This window comes from Pimephales promelas, chromosome 22 (assembly GCF_988280905.1).
Source record: "Pimephales promelas chromosome 22, fPimPro1.hap1.1, whole genome shotgun sequence".
Lineage (NCBI taxonomy): Eukaryota > Metazoa > Chordata > Actinopteri > Cypriniformes > Leuciscidae > Pimephales > Pimephales promelas.
In genome coordinates this window covers 18,268,617-18,285,956 of record NC_142790.1, presented here as the reverse complement: position 1 = coordinate 18,285,956, position 17,340 = coordinate 18,268,617, and the positions used below count along the sequence as shown (strand labels likewise).

At 38.3% G+C, this 17,340-nt stretch overlaps 1 protein-coding gene across 2 annotated transcripts; it reads left to right on the top strand.

Moving 5' to 3' along the window:
- The first annotated feature begins 1,791 nt into the window (after window positions 1–1,791).
- Window positions 1,792–16,886, top strand: tnfrsf11a (tumor necrosis factor receptor superfamily, member 11a, NFKB activator). Of its 2 annotated transcripts, none has more exons than XM_039666816.2 (10): window positions 1,792–2,059; window positions 6,703–6,775; window positions 7,080–7,202; window positions 7,295–7,441; window positions 10,636–10,720; window positions 11,141–11,217; window positions 11,469–11,573; window positions 11,669–11,718; window positions 11,794–12,505; window positions 15,173–16,886. In XM_039666816.2, the coding sequence occupies exons 1-10, from the start codon at window positions 1,985–1,987 to the stop codon at window positions 15,457–15,459; spliced, it is 1,734 nt and encodes a 577-aa protein (XP_039522750.2). In that variant the 5' UTR covers window positions 1,792–1,984; the 3' UTR covers window positions 15,460–16,886. The 2 variants fall into 2 exon arrangements, with proteins under 2 accessions (XP_039522750.2, XP_039522751.2); XM_039666817.2 differs by having other exon boundaries at window positions 15,178–15,385.
- Window positions 16,887–17,340: the final 454 nt, after the last annotated feature.

Genomic DNA, 17,340 nt, shown 5'->3' with positions numbered 1-17,340 from the left:
ATTGTCAACTTAAATTACATTAAACCAACTTCAAAATTAGTTGAATCTTGAATAACACACAAAAAAATTGAAAATTGCGTGCAATAAAAACCTACAATGTCATAACTTGATCGTGTCATTTTTAGTGTGTTCAAAATGGAATACTTGCTCATGCACAGTATATACTCCCATATTTTCAAACAGCAAGTTACTAGATTGTATGTTTTATTTGTAATCCTATTTTGCATAACACGTTTTAATATTTAGAAATAGATGTCGGAAATCATGGCTGATTTTATTTTAGGTTCACTCACCCCACTGGAAATGGATGGCAAGTCAAGTGAGCATTCCAGCACTGAGCTGTAGCAACCCGGTATCACGACAAGACGTGAAATACTTGTATTTAAAAGGTTATGGTTAACACGATTAAAGTGGTTTAACGTCGATGTATGTTGTTTTAGCGTACTTTTTGCTTAAACGAGGAGCTGGGGGACGCCGGACATTTTACTCATTAGGCTACTTCATTTATAAAAACGTGACATTTAGACGTTTTTTGGCGTGGATCAAGGCAAATGAATCATTTTCACCTTGAAAATAATATGTTTTTTTGCATTTTAAATAATAGAACATTTCTCAGTGATCGTCAATAAAACAAAATTCCATTTTTCTCGGTTAATGAAAACCAATAGGTCGTAATGGCAGAGGCGAGTCAACATCTGGGTACCTCCACTGGAACGTATTAACGCAAACAGGGGCTCAATCTTAAGTTTATCAAACGACGAGAACACTTTTGTGCGCAAAAAAACAACAAAAATAACGACTTTATTTCAACTATTCACTTCCTTCTCCATGAGCCTGTAAGTCAGTTAACGTAGTGTGATTGCGTAGAGCTACATCACACGTAGGCTCACTATTGGCCGACGCTGGTCATGTGTGTGTGATGCGTGTGACGTACAATAACAGAAGCTTACGCTATTAAACTAGTAACCTGACTCGCGCAGAGGGAGAAATAAACGAATAGTTGAAATAAAGTCGTTATTTTTGTTGTTTTTTTGCGCACAAAAGTGTTCTCGTCGTTTGATAAACTTAAGATTGAGCCCCTGTAGTCACTTGGACTATTTTAACGATGTCTTTAATGACTTTTCGAGGACAGCAAGAGCCAGTCCCTCAAGAAGCCTATGGACTGTATGCAGGAGCGATCTTAATATCTTAAATATCTTAATTTGTGTTCCGAAGATGAACGAAGGTCTTACGGGGTTGGAACAACATGAGGGTGAGTAAATACTGACAGAATTTTCATTTTTGGGTGAACTAACCCTTTAAACCGTGACATCACGTTTTCCAAAGTGGACCAACGTGATTATTTCAATAGCTTTCACTAAATAGATATCTTATGGGGTTTTCACGCTACCTTACGACTTCAAAAGTAATTTATTTCATCTTCACTGCACCAAAGTGCTGAATTGAAAAATAATGACAGATTATTGTCATATTGATTGTGGCAGCACTTTATTTTACAGTAGCTACCATTGGCTATTACAGGCCTAGTCTAGTGGAATCCCAACCTACCCCTAAACTAACCTTATGTAGTTATCTTATATTGCCCAGTAGGCTACGTCTACACTGGGCACATACACAGTATGTCTACACTGTAAGTGGACGTACTGTGAAATAAAGTGCAGTCGTGATTGTCTGGCTGTTATGAACGTCACCCCGTTTATATGTGGAGTACTTTGATTACGAGAACTGGGAGGAGCGTGAAACTGAGCAGCTTCCACATGACAGTTGTGCAGTGGAAACACAAGGAGAGCAGCAGTCGAGGCGTGTGTGAGTGAGTGAGTGAGTGAGTGAACATCATGGGACATGCTCTCTGGGAATGACCTACAGCAGTCTGGAGCTTCATCCCTTTATCCAGGAGCGCACAGACGTCTGCTGCTGATCCTCACTGGACAATACCACAATAGTGAAGCTGAGATTACAGAGTTCTGTTTTAAAGTTTAGAATAATGAGAGTCAATTTTTCAGCTAGTTGGATATTTCAGGGATGGATCACACACTTCGTCCTCGCTCTATGCACGCAGGTATGTTTTTGCGGATGATTCCTGTAAACCAAACTTTATTTTTCAATTGCACGGGATTAGGCTGTTATAGGCGAAACCGAGATTTTTTTAATGACCGGGAAAGTATTATTTTTCACTCTTTTACTGGAAAATTCTTGGTGTAGTCCATCCTCATCGTCACAATACCAAATTGTCTTATTAAACTAATTCAGCACTTTGTTGGGAAAATGGTTTGTGTAACGTTACATTTGGTGATTCGTGAACGAGTTGTTCTTTTGAGTCGGACCTTTGCAGTGAATCTTTAGAACCGGTCTAATCGCTTCGTTCGATCTGACTGAATCGATCCAAGCGGTTCTTGTGTAAACAACTCAAAGCTGCTCGTTGAACAGAGAACAAAACATTCTCTGCCTTTCGAAAATGCCTAACGTTAGTTTGTATTAATGAGCCGAGATTCGGTAATGTAAGAGCACTGGGATGGGACGAACAGTATGCTAAGTTTTTTGGAGGGGGCTTTTTTGGTTATGTTTAATTTTCAAAATTATGGCTGCAACAAATTTAGCACACATAAGTGAAGCCCAAATGATGTCAAGATAATTAATGAATCGTTTTGTTTTTAACCGGTTCATGAACTGTTTGAAAGAACCGTTTCGCTGAGTTGAATATCCCATCACTTTTTATTTATTTATGTATTTATTTATTTTTATCCAACATTACTAAGTATTAAAGCAATACAGATAACCATGGGAAAAGGGACAAAAAGATTCAGACACAAAAACACAGTTGCAAAAAACAAGAGCAATGCATTTACCTAGGGACAAAAGGGATGGATATAGAGATACAGTTTTCAATGCTTTGGGATTACCAGAGCTTTGGATATTTTTCATGTATTTGTCTAAATAATCTTTGAATAGAGAAAAGAGAGGTTCAGAACCAGTACATTTTTGCTTATGTGAAATTTAGCTAGAAGGAAACACATATTTGATGTAATATTTTGTCCTGTTTTCTCTCAAACAAACCAAAGAAAACATCTTTAAAACTGAAAGAAAAGTCACTTACAAAATAAGATCAGACCAAAATTTCTTTGTGTGAGTACATTGCCAACACAAGTGAATGAACTTTTTCCTCAGGAGAGTGTCAAAAACAGCAATTCACTTCAATGTCTGACTTATTTCCTAAAGGCTTTGGTTGGGTAACATTTGTGAGTTAATTTAAATGTTATTTCTTTTACTTTATTAGTAAGCAGATGAGACAAAGACCATATTTTCCCATGGTAAATTATCTACTATATTATTCCAGTGTGTTATTACTAGGGAATTAGTCATTATCTCTTTCTGGAAGAGAGCTCTGATTTTATATGCAACAGGAAAGACTCTCCAGAGGGAATTGCATTGAAAACAATAGCAGTTATAGGAATTTTATATTTCTGTAAAAAATAGTTATAAAGTCTGCCCTGTGAAGGTTGTTTTTGAGCCAGTTGTCAAAAAAGTGATTTATTCTTGTTGAGAATATCCTTATTGTTCCATAAGTAATATCTGTAATATCTGGGGAACAGTTTTGTTTGTATATTAGGTACCATGCCAAGAGCATCTGCTTACAAAAATTAGAGTTTGACAGGGATCTTAGTTACATTAAAGTTTACAAAGTAGGAGAAAATTCAGGTAACCTACTTAAAGAAAATATAATTAGGGATAATATTCCAAAGTAAAGAGGGGTTATTAAGGGAATTTTTAAGCCAGTTAATTTTAAAAGTGAGAGTAGAATTCATCCTCTTATCGACAAGTCTCTCTGCAGCCAATAATTGAGTTTCCTTTGGGTTTTCATTATTAGAGGATCGAAATTTAGTTTACATCTTGTTTTTTGGGATATCCCATCGCTGAGCAGTCTGTGTCTCAAAATTGAATAGACATGGCTCACTTGGCTCACACTGCCTAAAAATGTACCCTACTATCCGCTCACTGGGTTTTGAGATGCATCCAAACTCTTTCCTTCCCTGTCATGAGCAGATTTCAGTCAGATATTAGATTTCCATGAATCGTTGCACACTTTGAGGGGAACTCCATGTAAATATTTCTGCTTTTTTTCATTGTTTTGGATGGTCTTCTTAACCATAAGTGCAAATGTGTGCGTTTTTTGTTTATAAGGAATCATTGGATTTTTCAGCCAAATGTTGATGCTTATCAAATGTAAATTATCATTCCCAGGAATTGTGTAAAACTCCAAACTGCATTTACATATAACCTTTTTGATTTAATTAGCCTGCAGGATGCAGTGAAATGTTTTTTCCCCATGTAAACCTTAAGAAAATCCCTTATAGGATTTTGTTTATACATATTTCTGGTTTGTGAAATGAGCAAAGTTTACTGATACATATTATTTTGTCAAAGCCCATTTTCATTCATTCATTCATTCATTCATTCATTCATTCATTCATTCATTCATTCATTCATTCATTCATTCAAATGTCTTTCTTAGTTGTCTAATGTCCTGTCAGGTCAAAAGTTTTAACATGTTTTCTGTTGCATCACTCGCAGGCCTGAACTTGTGTTTACCAGGTTGTTGAGTTGTCAAAGAAAATGATCTTGAAACGGTGCTTCCTCTTTCAACCTTCCATAGGGAGAATAATTTTTTTCAGATTCAGCGTTTTTGACTTGATTTGATTTATTTATTTTATTTGTTACCTCATCGTCATCTTTTCCATTCACAAACAGAATGAATGCAAAGGAAAGCAACTGAATCAATAGAACTGTAGTGAACTCTATAGCGCTTTTGCCATATGAAGCTCAAAATGGTGAGACCTTGTGAGAAAAGATTTCTCCATGTCCGGTGTATATTTTCTAACATGTAATTTTTCAGGGCGTCACTGACCATGGTCTTATATATTTAGTCAATGAAAATATGTTGTGTTGCCTGAGTATAGCCTTACATTCAAATGTAGGTTCAGAAATGAACTGTAAACATTCCTTTGGTTTCCTGTGTTTTTTCACATTCATCCATCAAAAGGCCTTTAGGTTTTTCAGCAGTGGTAGAAAAACCCTCAGAATAACATCTCTAACTACGATCAACGTCTTAACAAAAACAAAAAGGAGATTATTTTCAAGTATACATGTTTCATTTAATGATTTTCATTAGACACACAGCAAACATCATTGTTTCATGTAAAAGGACAACCTGTTTCATCATTTGAATACATTTGGGTTTTCCTTCCTGATTTTTTGTTATATATTTTGTGAACTGCACTAGTCACTTGTTTTGACAAACGCTTTGTTGTCATCAAAAAATCTGATAAGGATTATTTCCCCATGAATTTCCATGATATCCATGGATTTTTTTTTAATGATGGATAAATCCATTGATCCTGGTCACATATGAAAATTAGAGAGAAAAAAGAAAGCATTCATATTTCATAAATCATCTTCTATAGTCCCAAAAAAAAATACTCTTCCATTTCTCGCATTTTAAAATATATATTGTATATGTTAGCTAGAAAACAGAAAACAAAGACTTTGCCAATGGTGCTGATTTGAAAGCATTTACAGTGCTGTGCAAAATAGTTGAATTTGAGCATTATTTCTATACTTCAGCCAAGTCCTTTCCACCTTCGCCGAGACCCCAGCATGCTGAGCTTGCCACTATTTTCTTTTTTATTGTCTTTTATATGAGTTACGGACGGTTTTTCTCAGATTTACGCTGAATTAAAGGATTGCATTTAATTCTGCCCTGCTGTTAAACCGTGGAATGCTTTTGTGGTATCTGGAGGGATGTGGGTGTTTTTTTTTTTGTTTTTTCTTGTTTTTTTCCTTCCTCTGAATTGGGCAATACACCCCCTCCACACATACACTTACACACAGATACACATACACACACTCCCCCACACTGTTTCATTCCCTGATGCTTTTACCACTCAAATGATCATTATGCCTTGAAGATTTTCATTCTGAGAGCCAATGTTTCAACATGCCAAACTTTGTGTAGTTTTTGTAAATCACCCAACGGACCAGAGATACAATGACCCTAAAAAAGTATTTGAATGCTTAAGACACAAGACAAAATGCCTGAATTCCATTGCATCAATTATTATTATTTTTTTTTTTCCAAGAAGGCCCATTTCACAATAGTACAATAATAAACAGACTGTTCAAAATTAAAATCAAACTTGACGGGAAATTACTTTATGTTGAAGTTACTTTATGTAAAATTGAAGATTGCTTTTTGTTTAAAATCAGCAAAAAAAATACACTACCATTCTTAAAAAATTGTTTTTGAAAGACATCCCTTATGCTGAAGTATTAATTTATTTCTAAAAAAAATAATAATTCATTTATTTTGACAGGTAGTGTAAATGTAATATAAAATAGACAGATTTTGATTATTGCATTATTAATATTTTAACAAATTATTCTTTAAGTTGTTGCGATGACACCAGATCTGATCTTTTGACAAAATTTACTCATATTTTGACTACCTCTCCTTCATGGTAAACATAAAAAATATATATAAAAACCTCCTATGGGTGACCTTATCGTATTAATATCTTACTATGATATTGTAGTCATCTTTGTTGCTGTTGATGTGACTTCATTCAGCAAATGCTTTTATGCAAACTGACTTACAAATTATGAACATCACAAGAATTTTATAATACAAGAGCAATCATTTCATTTCAGGCAGGACTGGCCATAATCTGCCAACCGAACGAGTACGAGCACAATGGGGGATGCTGCCAAAAATGTGAACCAGGTGAGTAGTAATACAGACTAGTTAATTATACTATCAAGAACACTTCAAAAACAACCCATCCGTTTAGTCATTCGTTCATTTTATGGTGTGAGTGAAGCTGGTTGTCTGGGAAAAACAAGATCAGGTCAAAACTGACTGGTTTTTCCCATTTGAAAAGCAGAAGGATGAGAGAAAGAGGAAGATGCCTTCACACACCCACAATAACTATAACCTACCATGACTTCCTTCTACCAAAAAAATATAGGATAGCAATATGTTTTAACTGACCTTTTGCAAATTCAGTAAGATTTTCCATTGCATGCAGGAAAATACCTTTTTTCCCATTGTGACGGGAGTCCGACAAAGTGCCGTGATTGTGCCCATGATCAGTACCAGCCGGACTGGAACAGTGACACTAAGTGTATTCCTCAGAAGTTCTGCGATGAGGGTCAGTGTCACATAATGCGTGTAAAGAAAGAGTAGCTATAATGTTTGATTTGGCATTATTTCTTAACACCTGCCATCGCTCTTCCTCTGCAGGTAAAGGATTTAACCGCACCCTTCCACCCAACCTCACCGCGGCAGAACCGTGTCAGTGCAAGCAGGGCTTCCACTGCTCTCTGATCAACTGCGAGTACTGTGAGTCCATCAAAAACTGTCCCGCGGGAGAAGGAGTCGTGATGGGTGGTAAGAGCTTGTGGGCACTCTACACAAAGTTCATCAGGAACATGTTTATGGGCAAATGAGAATGATTCTTATTCAGGCGAATCATAAAGGGATAGTTCATGACATGAAAAACATGGAAGGTGTGAAAATTATGACAGAAATTTCATTTTATGGTGAACTATACTTTAGTAAGTTCATTCCGAAGTTTAAAGTGGGAGACAGATAGATGAAGTATACCCGTAATTGAGAGTGCAGTAAATCAATGGTTGTTCCAGTTCTGTGGTTTGGAGCACAAGGTTTAGTGCCAAATGGAAAGGAACATCATAATACAGTTCTCAGAAATGAATGTGGACACACTGTACTTTACATTTCATCATTAGTATCTTGACATTTACACTATTTACTCTATTTACTATATCTATCTATCTAGCTAGCTAGCTAGCTAGCTAGCTAGCTAGGAGCTGTCTATTTATCTATTCATCCATCCATTCATCCATCTGTCTATTTATGTATCTGCTTATAGAACAAAATTGAACAGGACATTGGACAATGCAATATTATACAAAACTATACAACAGGAAGTAAATAAGATGCTAAAAACAGAAATACAAATGAGAAGAAAATGAGTTTGAAAAATAAAAAGGAAATAAAGCTACAGTTTTTTTTCGGCTTTGGTACTATTTTCACAAGTGAGCTGTACATTTTCAAAACTCTTTGTACAAAAATCTCACTTTTACTGTAACACAGATAGTACTTATTTCAAAACCTGATTGTGGTGAGCAGGGCTTGGCAGAAGGCCGTGAGAGAGCGGCGCGAGGCCGGTGGCGTGATTAATGACGAACGACACCTGTGAGACGCACCTGCCTCTCGGTCTTAACTGTCGTCGCTCCTCCCTGCGACGGTGCGAGATATGAGACACCGGCCTCGCGCCGTTCTCTAACGGCCCTCGAGCTCGTCCTGCTCGCCACACTGATCCTATGCTTTCATTACTGTTATACACATTTCAGTTCATTATTGTAATATGTAAGGAGAACATTTGGTTTAAACACCCAAAACACAACAGTGATCTTTAAATTTAATTGTTTTAACAATAACTTCATTCAACAGTGGACAACTCAAGATACAGTACATGTTTCAAATCACCCTTGTTGGTGAAATAATTACTGTAATATAGATTACAGAAGCCACATTCGAAAATCCACTTACATTACCTAACTTATGTAATTGAATCCATAATATTTGTAATAGTATCTATCTAGTGTGTTATCAAATGGTGCGTTGAAGTTATTAAACCGCCATGAAGTTTTGTGCTAGAACAGAGTTTGCTGGCAGTACAGTAAATGCTCTCAATGTCCCATATGACTGAATCTATACTGTAGTTGACCTTAATAGGGGAGAGTTACTGTAATGTGGCAATCTCTACCATGATAATCTGTTTACAGTATTACATGGCATACATACTGTAATTTAAAATGCTGTCTCCCTTGATGCATCTCTGATCAATCTGAATGAATCAATCAATCTCTCTTCTATAGAAACTGTCTATAGAATCAATATCTATAGATTAGAAATACACTCACCTAAAAGATTATTAGGAACACCATACTAATACTGTGTTTGACCCCCTTTCGCCTTCAGAAGTGCCTTAATTCTACGTGGCATTGACTCAACAAGGTACTGAAAGCATTCTTTAGAAATGTTGGCCCATATTGATAGGGATCACATCTTGCAGTTGATGGAGATTTGTGGGATGCACATCCAGGGCACGAAGCTCCCGTTCCACCAAATCCCAAAGATGCTCTATTGGCTTGAGATCTGGTGACTGTGGGAGCCATTTTAGTACAGTGAACTCATTGTCATGTTCAAAAAACCAATTTGAAATGATTCGAGCTTTGTAACATGGTGCATTATCCTGCTGGAAGTAGCCATCAGAGGATGGGTACATGGTGGCCATAAAGGGATGGAAATGGTCAGAAACAATGCTCAGGTAGGCCGTGGCATATAAACGATGCCCAATTGGCACTAAGGGGCCTAAAGTGTGCCAAGAAAACATCCCCACACCATTACACCACCACCACTAGCCTGCACAGTGGTAACAAGGCATGATGGATCCATGATCTCATTCTGTTTACACCAAATTCTGACTCTACCATCTGAATGTCTCAAGAGAAATCGAGACTCATCAGACCAGTCTTCAACTGTCCAGTTTTGGTGAGCTCTTGCAAATTGTAGCCTCTTTTTCCTATTTGGAGAGGGGGTGAATGGTACCCGGTGGGGTCTTCTGCTGTTGTAGCCCATCCGCCTCAAGGTTGTGCGTGTTGTGGCTTCACAAATGCTTTGCTCCATACCTCGGTTGTAAGGAGTGGTTATTTCAGTCAAAGTTGCTCTTCTATCAGCTTGAATCAGTCGGTCCATTCAACTCTGACCTCTAGCATCAACAAGGCATTTTCGCCCACAGGACTGCCGCATACTGGATATTTTTCCCTTTTCACACCATTCTTTGTAAACAAAATGGTCGTCTGTGAAAATCCCAGTGACTGAGCAGATTGTGAAATACTCAGACCGGCCCGTCTGGCACCAACAACCATGCCACGCTCAAAATTGCTTAAATCATCTTTCTTTCCCATTCTGACATTCAGTTTGGAGTTCAGGAGATTGCCTTGACCAGCACCACACCGCTAAATGCATTGAAGCAACTGCCACGTGATTGGTTGATTTCCCAACCCTGTTTCTGGCGGCACACCAACAGTGCGCGTATTCTTTGTCTCCCTTATCAAACACACCTGATTCAACTCATCAGCTCATAATCAGATGGGTTAATGAGCTGATGAGTTGAATCAGGTATGTTTGATTAGGGAGACAAAGAATACGCGCAGTGTTGATGTGCCACCAGGAACAGGGTTGGGAAACACTGGATTAGATAATTGCATTAATGAGAAATTGAACAGGTGTTCTTAATAATCCTTTAGGTGAGTGTATATAGATGGTACCAAATGATTCATTGATCAACCATTAGGTTCAGTTGGATTAAATAATAGACAGATGTATTGAACTGACCGAGAATAGATGCAAATCAAAAGTTTGAAAGTAAGAGCTTTTTGAAAGGCAGTTGCGAAAAGGATATTTTTATGTTTTTGTGTATTGTACTACAAACACACAAATTAATTTAGGTGAAAGTATGTCTATAATCCTATATCATTCTCTCTTCATTTTAGAGACTGGCAGAGCTTCCTGTGTGACTTGCCTACCTGGATTTTTCTCAGACTCTATATCAATAGAATCCTGCAAGAAATGGACAGAGTGAGTATGCCTCTACATCTAAGCTTAAAAAGCCAAATAACAGCTATTATTAAAAAGAGACAATAACAGCTCAAATGGTTTGACAACAGTTGGGAGTGTATGCCACAAAGATGCCTGTCCTCTGAGTCACACATGCAGATCTATGCTTTAACAGGCCTCATTTGCAAAGTCACAGTTCTCATTCTCACAGGCGTTGTTTGTCTGGGGAAGGTCTCAGGCATGCTCTGTCATTTTTTAAAGCCCCCGCAGTCTTACCGCACTCTTGTATTATGATTAATTCCTCCACCACTTCCCCTAGAAAGAGCCCCTTTTCTTCCTTTCATTTGTGGTTCCTCTTAGAGGAGAAAATTGAGACAGATCAAACCAGAAGTGACCAGGCCATTGGGCTGTCTTGTATTGATATGTCTGATTCTCTTCCAGTTGTAAAGCTATTGGCAAGACTGAAAAACAGCCAGGAAGCACTAAGACAGATGTAGTGTGTGGACTCCATTCTCCCGGTAGGTTATAACCCGACCTCTCCCCCATTCCTTAAAATCTGGCAATGTTACATTACTATAAAAGTCAATGTAATTGGTTAAAAATAGCTAAAAATGTCTAGGAACCTGATATCTGTAATGTCTGGTAGGATTAGTCTGGATGTGTTTCTTTGTTGCTCAAGCAGTTTCGCCTCTCATCCAAGAGCAATAAATGTGATTAAGCAACAGAGGCAAACTTTACTAAGCCCTCTATGTAACGAATAAATCCTCAGGTATGACACCCTGGGTGCTTGTGGCCATCCTCTTAGTCATCATCGTGGTATCTCTGGTCGTTCTCTTCTTGTTTTGCTGCAAAGATAAGCTGAACTTCCTCTCAGGTAAATGTTGTTCAGGAGGATCATGTTTGTTTGCTACAATTTGTGGTAGATTCCTGTCTATCTTGTTAATTAAAGCGTATTCTCTGACTCCACAGTAAATCTACGCACCTGCGTTCAAAACCTAAAAGGAAGTAGGAATCGACAGGTAAGTAATAATATCTCAAAACTTGTTTCAAAACCTAGCGATGCATACAGACTTACCAATCCTGCTTGCTTGTAGGAAACTGTGACAACTTCATATCACATTAGAAACGGTCTACAAACCCACCCTTTAATCTGCCAAGAAAGAAGCCTCCCGGAGTCCCTGATCATGTGTCCCAGCACCAAACTAACCATCTTAGAAATGTCAGATTGCACGGACCAGGAGCAGGACCGAGCCGAAACCTCGTCGGGGAGCTCCAGCGTGGACTCCGGATGCGGGCCGTCGTCCCCCCTGTCAGGCAGCTCCTGCAGCTGTGTGCTTTCCATGAAGGAGCCCATCGAGGTCGGAGAGAACGAGGACTGCAGTCAGCTGGTAGCCACGGGCCTGGCGTCGTGCTCCTCCTGCAGGACAGGGGACGGCATAGGACACGTGCAGGTTATCGGCCTTAAAGAGCATCTGCTGTGTGAGAGCTGCTCGCTGGACGGCCTGCCCGCATGCGATTATGTGGATCTGCAGCGCTCGCAGGAACTCTATCTGGACTACAGCAGCCCTGCTGGCAAGGAAGCCATGTCGGAGATCAGAGGCGTCTACGGGGACCGAGGTTTGGCCGAGGGGCTGTACAGACAGAACGAACCTTGTTGCTGCAGCATAGACTCCACCACCGTTCCTCCTTTGCCGTCCATCAGCGCTAATGACCAGGGCCTTTCACTGATCCACAGCGACGACCACAAACTGTCGGACCCTGACGTGGAGTACCAGAACCAGTGCTCAGATGCCGCCCTCACATCTGGTAAGACATTAACACGTTCAAAATAAATGAGAAGTTGTCTGTGCATCTGAGGTATTCGAAGCTGTTGCTAGTCATATCCAGTACACAGGATTCTGTTGAACTCGTTTGGCACGTCTATGCCAGATTTACAAGCACTGTCGTGCGATTCTATTCCAATTGGGCAAAAACAGTATGATATGATGAAAGATTGGTAAGTCATGACCTCTCAGTAGTGCATTTTATTGTATTTCTAGATCACTGGATCCGTATGTGAAACCTTTAAAAGTGCTTTGAGAGAGAGAGAGAGATCCTAAAAGGAGAACTCAGCTGCAAAATGAACCTGGTCTAATAAAGCCTTCACACTACATGATTTTAAAACTTCGGGCTGAACTGTGCGGTTCACACTACATGACTTGCTCTCAGTGAAATCAGAAGTGTTCAAGTTGTTTAGCTGTTCACACCACACTACACAACGTGATTGATCCACAACAGGAGGTAACTGACTACACAAGTTGACAACGCACTACATAGAGATACAACCACGATCGGATGATAAGAGCAAATCATTTTTGACTCTAATGAGAGCTGTTTCAGTACTATGGTATGGTCTAAATCCTGAAAATAATCAAATAAATAACGAGTTGACAACAACTCTGTCACCCAACGATTCTATCTGGTCTACAAACCATGTTTTGTAACGAAAAACCAAGCAAGGAAACGAACCAGAAATGACGCGAAACTGCACGTGCGCCTATACCCAGCGAAGAGAACACAACATGCGAATATGGACGTCAGACAGAAACTAGTGTACACACTGTTTGCGCAACGATCTGCTCTGAGAAAAAAAATGCAAAAAAAGAAAAGAAAAACTAAGATTTACCTGGTGTTCTCAACCCATGCGTTGCTATGATTGGCTGTACTCATGACATCACTGAGGTTGAGTAGCGCGACGGCTCTGGATAGCAGGCTAGATATTTTTCTGGGCTCGGCGAGGCGTCTGCGAGCGTTTTGGCTGCGTTGTTGGCTCTTTCATACTAACAGATTGGCAGGCGTTCATCGCCCGCTAGTCCCCCGCGATTTGCACGCGCTAACACCCTGACCTGTCGGTGAGTTTAACGATTTGCAAATCTGGCATAAATCGGGCTTAAAATCCTGTAGCGTGAACTTGGCTTAAAACATAGGTACCTAGTAAACTGTTCTCTGAGATTTGTTTTCATAATAATCGAATGTAAAGAGTTGTATCTCTAAAAACTGTTTAGCGTATAATGCTAGTACTGGGGGCATTTACTAAGTAAAAAGAAATCGCTAGTTAATACCACTAACCAGGCTCAAAATAGCCCCACACTAACACAGTGACATAATGAGGGTTCATACATGCAAAACGAAGCATTGAGAACTTTGTAAGTGTACAGACCGTTTAATAAGAAGATATTTTATAAAAACAGTCTACTTCGTGTATACAGACAGGAGCCATCTTAGAAAATAGTCTCGATAAGTCGATCCCCGAACAGGATTATTCCACAGGAATAAATAACATTTTTAAATCTATTTATTAAAAAAAAGTTCAGTTATTTTAAATTGTGATATATTTCACAGTATTACTGTTTTTATTGTTTGTTTGTTTTTTATTTTAAAAAACTGCAGCCTTGGTGAACATAAGACCAACCCCCCCCCCAATAAAAACTGTTTACATTTTATGTAATTTATTATTTAGATTTATAATCATAAGTACTGGCAAAATGAATGTTTACATTTTAATAATGTTATTTCAAAGTGTCTGTTTTACTCGTATTCCATCCTATTGTTATTAATTATATCTCTGCAAAGGAAGTACACTATGTAAACGTGTAGCTCATTAGTATTATTCAGTAATTCCTTATGTAAATACACAGTAACCTGAACACTATAAAATAAAGCATTACATCTTGTATTAATAATTAGAGCAAGCACATTCAGGTCATGTGCATTCCAGTAAGTCGTGTTTGTGAAAACATGGCAGGCAGCCACAGCAAAGAGTGGGAGTAGGGCCCATTATGGAATAGCAGCAAATGACTAAAAGATGTGTGAAATGTGAGTCAGTGATAGTCTGTGTGTATATTCAGAGAAAAAAAAAGGAACCATATAATCTGCTCATGTTGAAGTTTTAAGTGGAAGGAAGCTGGTTCGTTGCTCAAAAGGGATTGACACAAAACCAGCTTTTTTTTGCCATGTCAGTGCTTATGTGGCATTATTAGCTTCCAGTTTATAATGTAGACTATTTATGGAGACCACTAAACATCTAAAGTCGAAGTGCAGCGTATTCACACGCAAGACATCAGCAAGACTGCAAAGCCGTTTCCTTGTATCTCTAAATAATATGGTTACATTAATGATTAGCCTTGAAAATATTCCTCTTCAACTATATATATATATATATATATATATATATATAAATGAAACCAAATAAAAATGAGAAATTTGGTGAAATAAAATAAGTTTTGTTTAAGTACTTAAATTACAACAAAAAAAAAAATGAATTCAGTAAATATAAAAATAAAATCCAATTCAAAATATGAACAAAAACTATAATAGCATATCAGTGGTACTTGTCTCCAGGAAACGGATGAATATTTGGTTCATGGAAATATTGCATACTATTCTGCCATCTTCCGCTAACACCAGTTCTGATGCATTGCCTATTTTTGTCAGGTCAGGTGACAGGAAACAACAACACTACTTTTATCTCCAGCGGGCAGGTGATGAACTTCAGCGGTGAGGTCATCGTGGTCTACGTCAGTCAGACATCACTGGGCAGCAGCGGGGAGACAGACGAACCCTTCAGCTGCCCGGTTCAGGAACAATCTAATGAGGACAGATTTCCAAGTGAGCCCAAATCTAACACAAGCACAACACCGCAGGCCAAGAGCACAAACGGACACATGGAAAAACACCTGCCTGTACAGGAAATGACTAACGACTGGTCCTGGCAGAAATAAAAAAAGGTGCAAACATTTCCTACTGGACAGGAATGGACTTTTTTAAATGATTATTATTGATTAATGTTCTCCGTATGAGTGCTGTTTCATGAAAAAAAAATGCTATGCATTTGTTGACCTATGTATTTATATAGTATAAATTAGGTACTTGTCAGCTTTGGGAGGATTTCTATGGTGCGGATGCTAATGATCTGATGACATTAAAAGTCCAGAACATTGATTTCAGAATAAAAGCCCAGCAAACACAGAACGTTTCCCTAACGTTACCGAATGGTCCCATGAGGTTATTTTTTTGGGAACCAAACAAGAACTTTATAGGAACAATCCATGAAGGTTATTTTTAGGTTCCATTTTTATAACGTAAGGAGAATGTTCCGGGAACGTTCCCTTAACCTTAAGGGAAAGTTCTAGGAACATTTTGGGAACCAAAAACTAACATTCCCAGAACGTTCCCAGAACTTAAATTTGTTTGTTGGGAGGTGGCTTGGTGCGACATGAAGCCAAACTCAGGCCAATGTAGCCACCACAACAAAAGCTTGATGTTTTTCGTTGTCCCTTTCTCTTCTCTGAAACTGAGCTATCGTCCTGTACCTCATGGCAAAATCCATTTTATGGTGTTGTTAAATCTCAGACTAGTTAGTAACATGGAAATGACAAATGGGGATGTTGATTTGTGGTGTTTATATTTTTTTTTAAAAACTATTTGTTAATCTTTTTTTTTTTGTTATTTATCGTGCCTTTTTGTGCCGAGTCAGTCTGACTGGAGCAGAACATTTCACAAACATAATGTAAGTGATTGAAAAATCAATGTTCTGATACACGAATAGTGATTTTCTCCAACCATTACTGTAAATAAAGCTTGTTTGTATGAAACAATTTATTTCCCTTAAATGAGTGTGATGGTATGAGAAAGCTATTTGGTTTAGTGATAAGCTGTGTTTATTGCTTGTGCATCACTAACCACGGTAACGCATGTGCGGTAAAACTTTAGAATTTGAGCAAAACCAATGTTGACACAATGCCTATATAAATAGCTGTGAATCGCTAGCAGCTGTCGCGAGCTCAATGCAAACACAAGTAGTGTTTAGCCTCATGAGGTGAGAATCCACCGAAGGCTGCTGGACGTTCAGCTGTGATTGGGATAATCACGACTCTGGGATGGCAACAGAAACAAACAATGAAAATTGTTGAGGAGTTCTGTCTGCCAAAACAGGAAGTTATGGCTGGGTTTTAATGTGGTTCTGCTCAAGGAAGGAGCCTTCAGGCACATTTTGGTGACTCGTGACAAACAATGAACGTTGATTTGAATTGTCCTGCCATCTAGTGGGAAGCTAATGTAATAAGCGTAGGAATTTGTCGAAATGGATCCACTATAGTGAGCGACCCACTTAAAAAAAGACTGAGGGACCCCCTTAAGCCAGGCATATTTATAGAAAAATAATGGGGAAAAAAACATAACATTTTTAAAACATTTTGGTTACACTTTATTTGGTTACACTTTTCCTTGTTACGTTATGTAGCCTACTTTAGTAATAACTACAAATTATGCATAATTGCATGTTATTAACCCTAAACCAATCCCCAATATGTAGTTAATTATTATTAGGGGAGACCAGGGACAGTTGTAACAAGGGACGGTTGTAACACTTTGAATTCCTCCAATCAGAAACAACCTAGAGTGATGAGACTCACTCTGCTCATGCTCAGGTAGTTTCCCGCCATTTTTTTTCAAAAAGGGAGCTACAGTTGAAACTTTCTGGCAGAGTTATCAACAAAAGGTTGTTTTTGAGGTAAAAAAAATACTTTTCTTTCTGATGTACTTTTTTGGATGCTGTTATAAGATACAAATTTTATTAATTCAAACAAGTATTATTAGAATCG

Bases quoted from the DNA above. Each gene is read 5' to 3' on its own strand.
- tnfrsf11a (XM_039666816.2), top strand. From the start codon at position 1,985: ATGAGAGTCAATTTTTCAGCTAGTTGGATATTTCAGGGATGGATCACA. The intron at 6,776-7,079 runs GTGAGTAGTAAT...CATTGCATGCAG, and splicing joins CTGCCAAAAATGTGAACCAG to GAAAATACCTTTTTTCCCAT. The intron at 11,574-11,668 runs GTAAATGTTGTT...CTGACTCCACAG, and splicing joins TAAGCTGAACTTCCTCTCAG to TAAATCTACGCACCTGCGTT.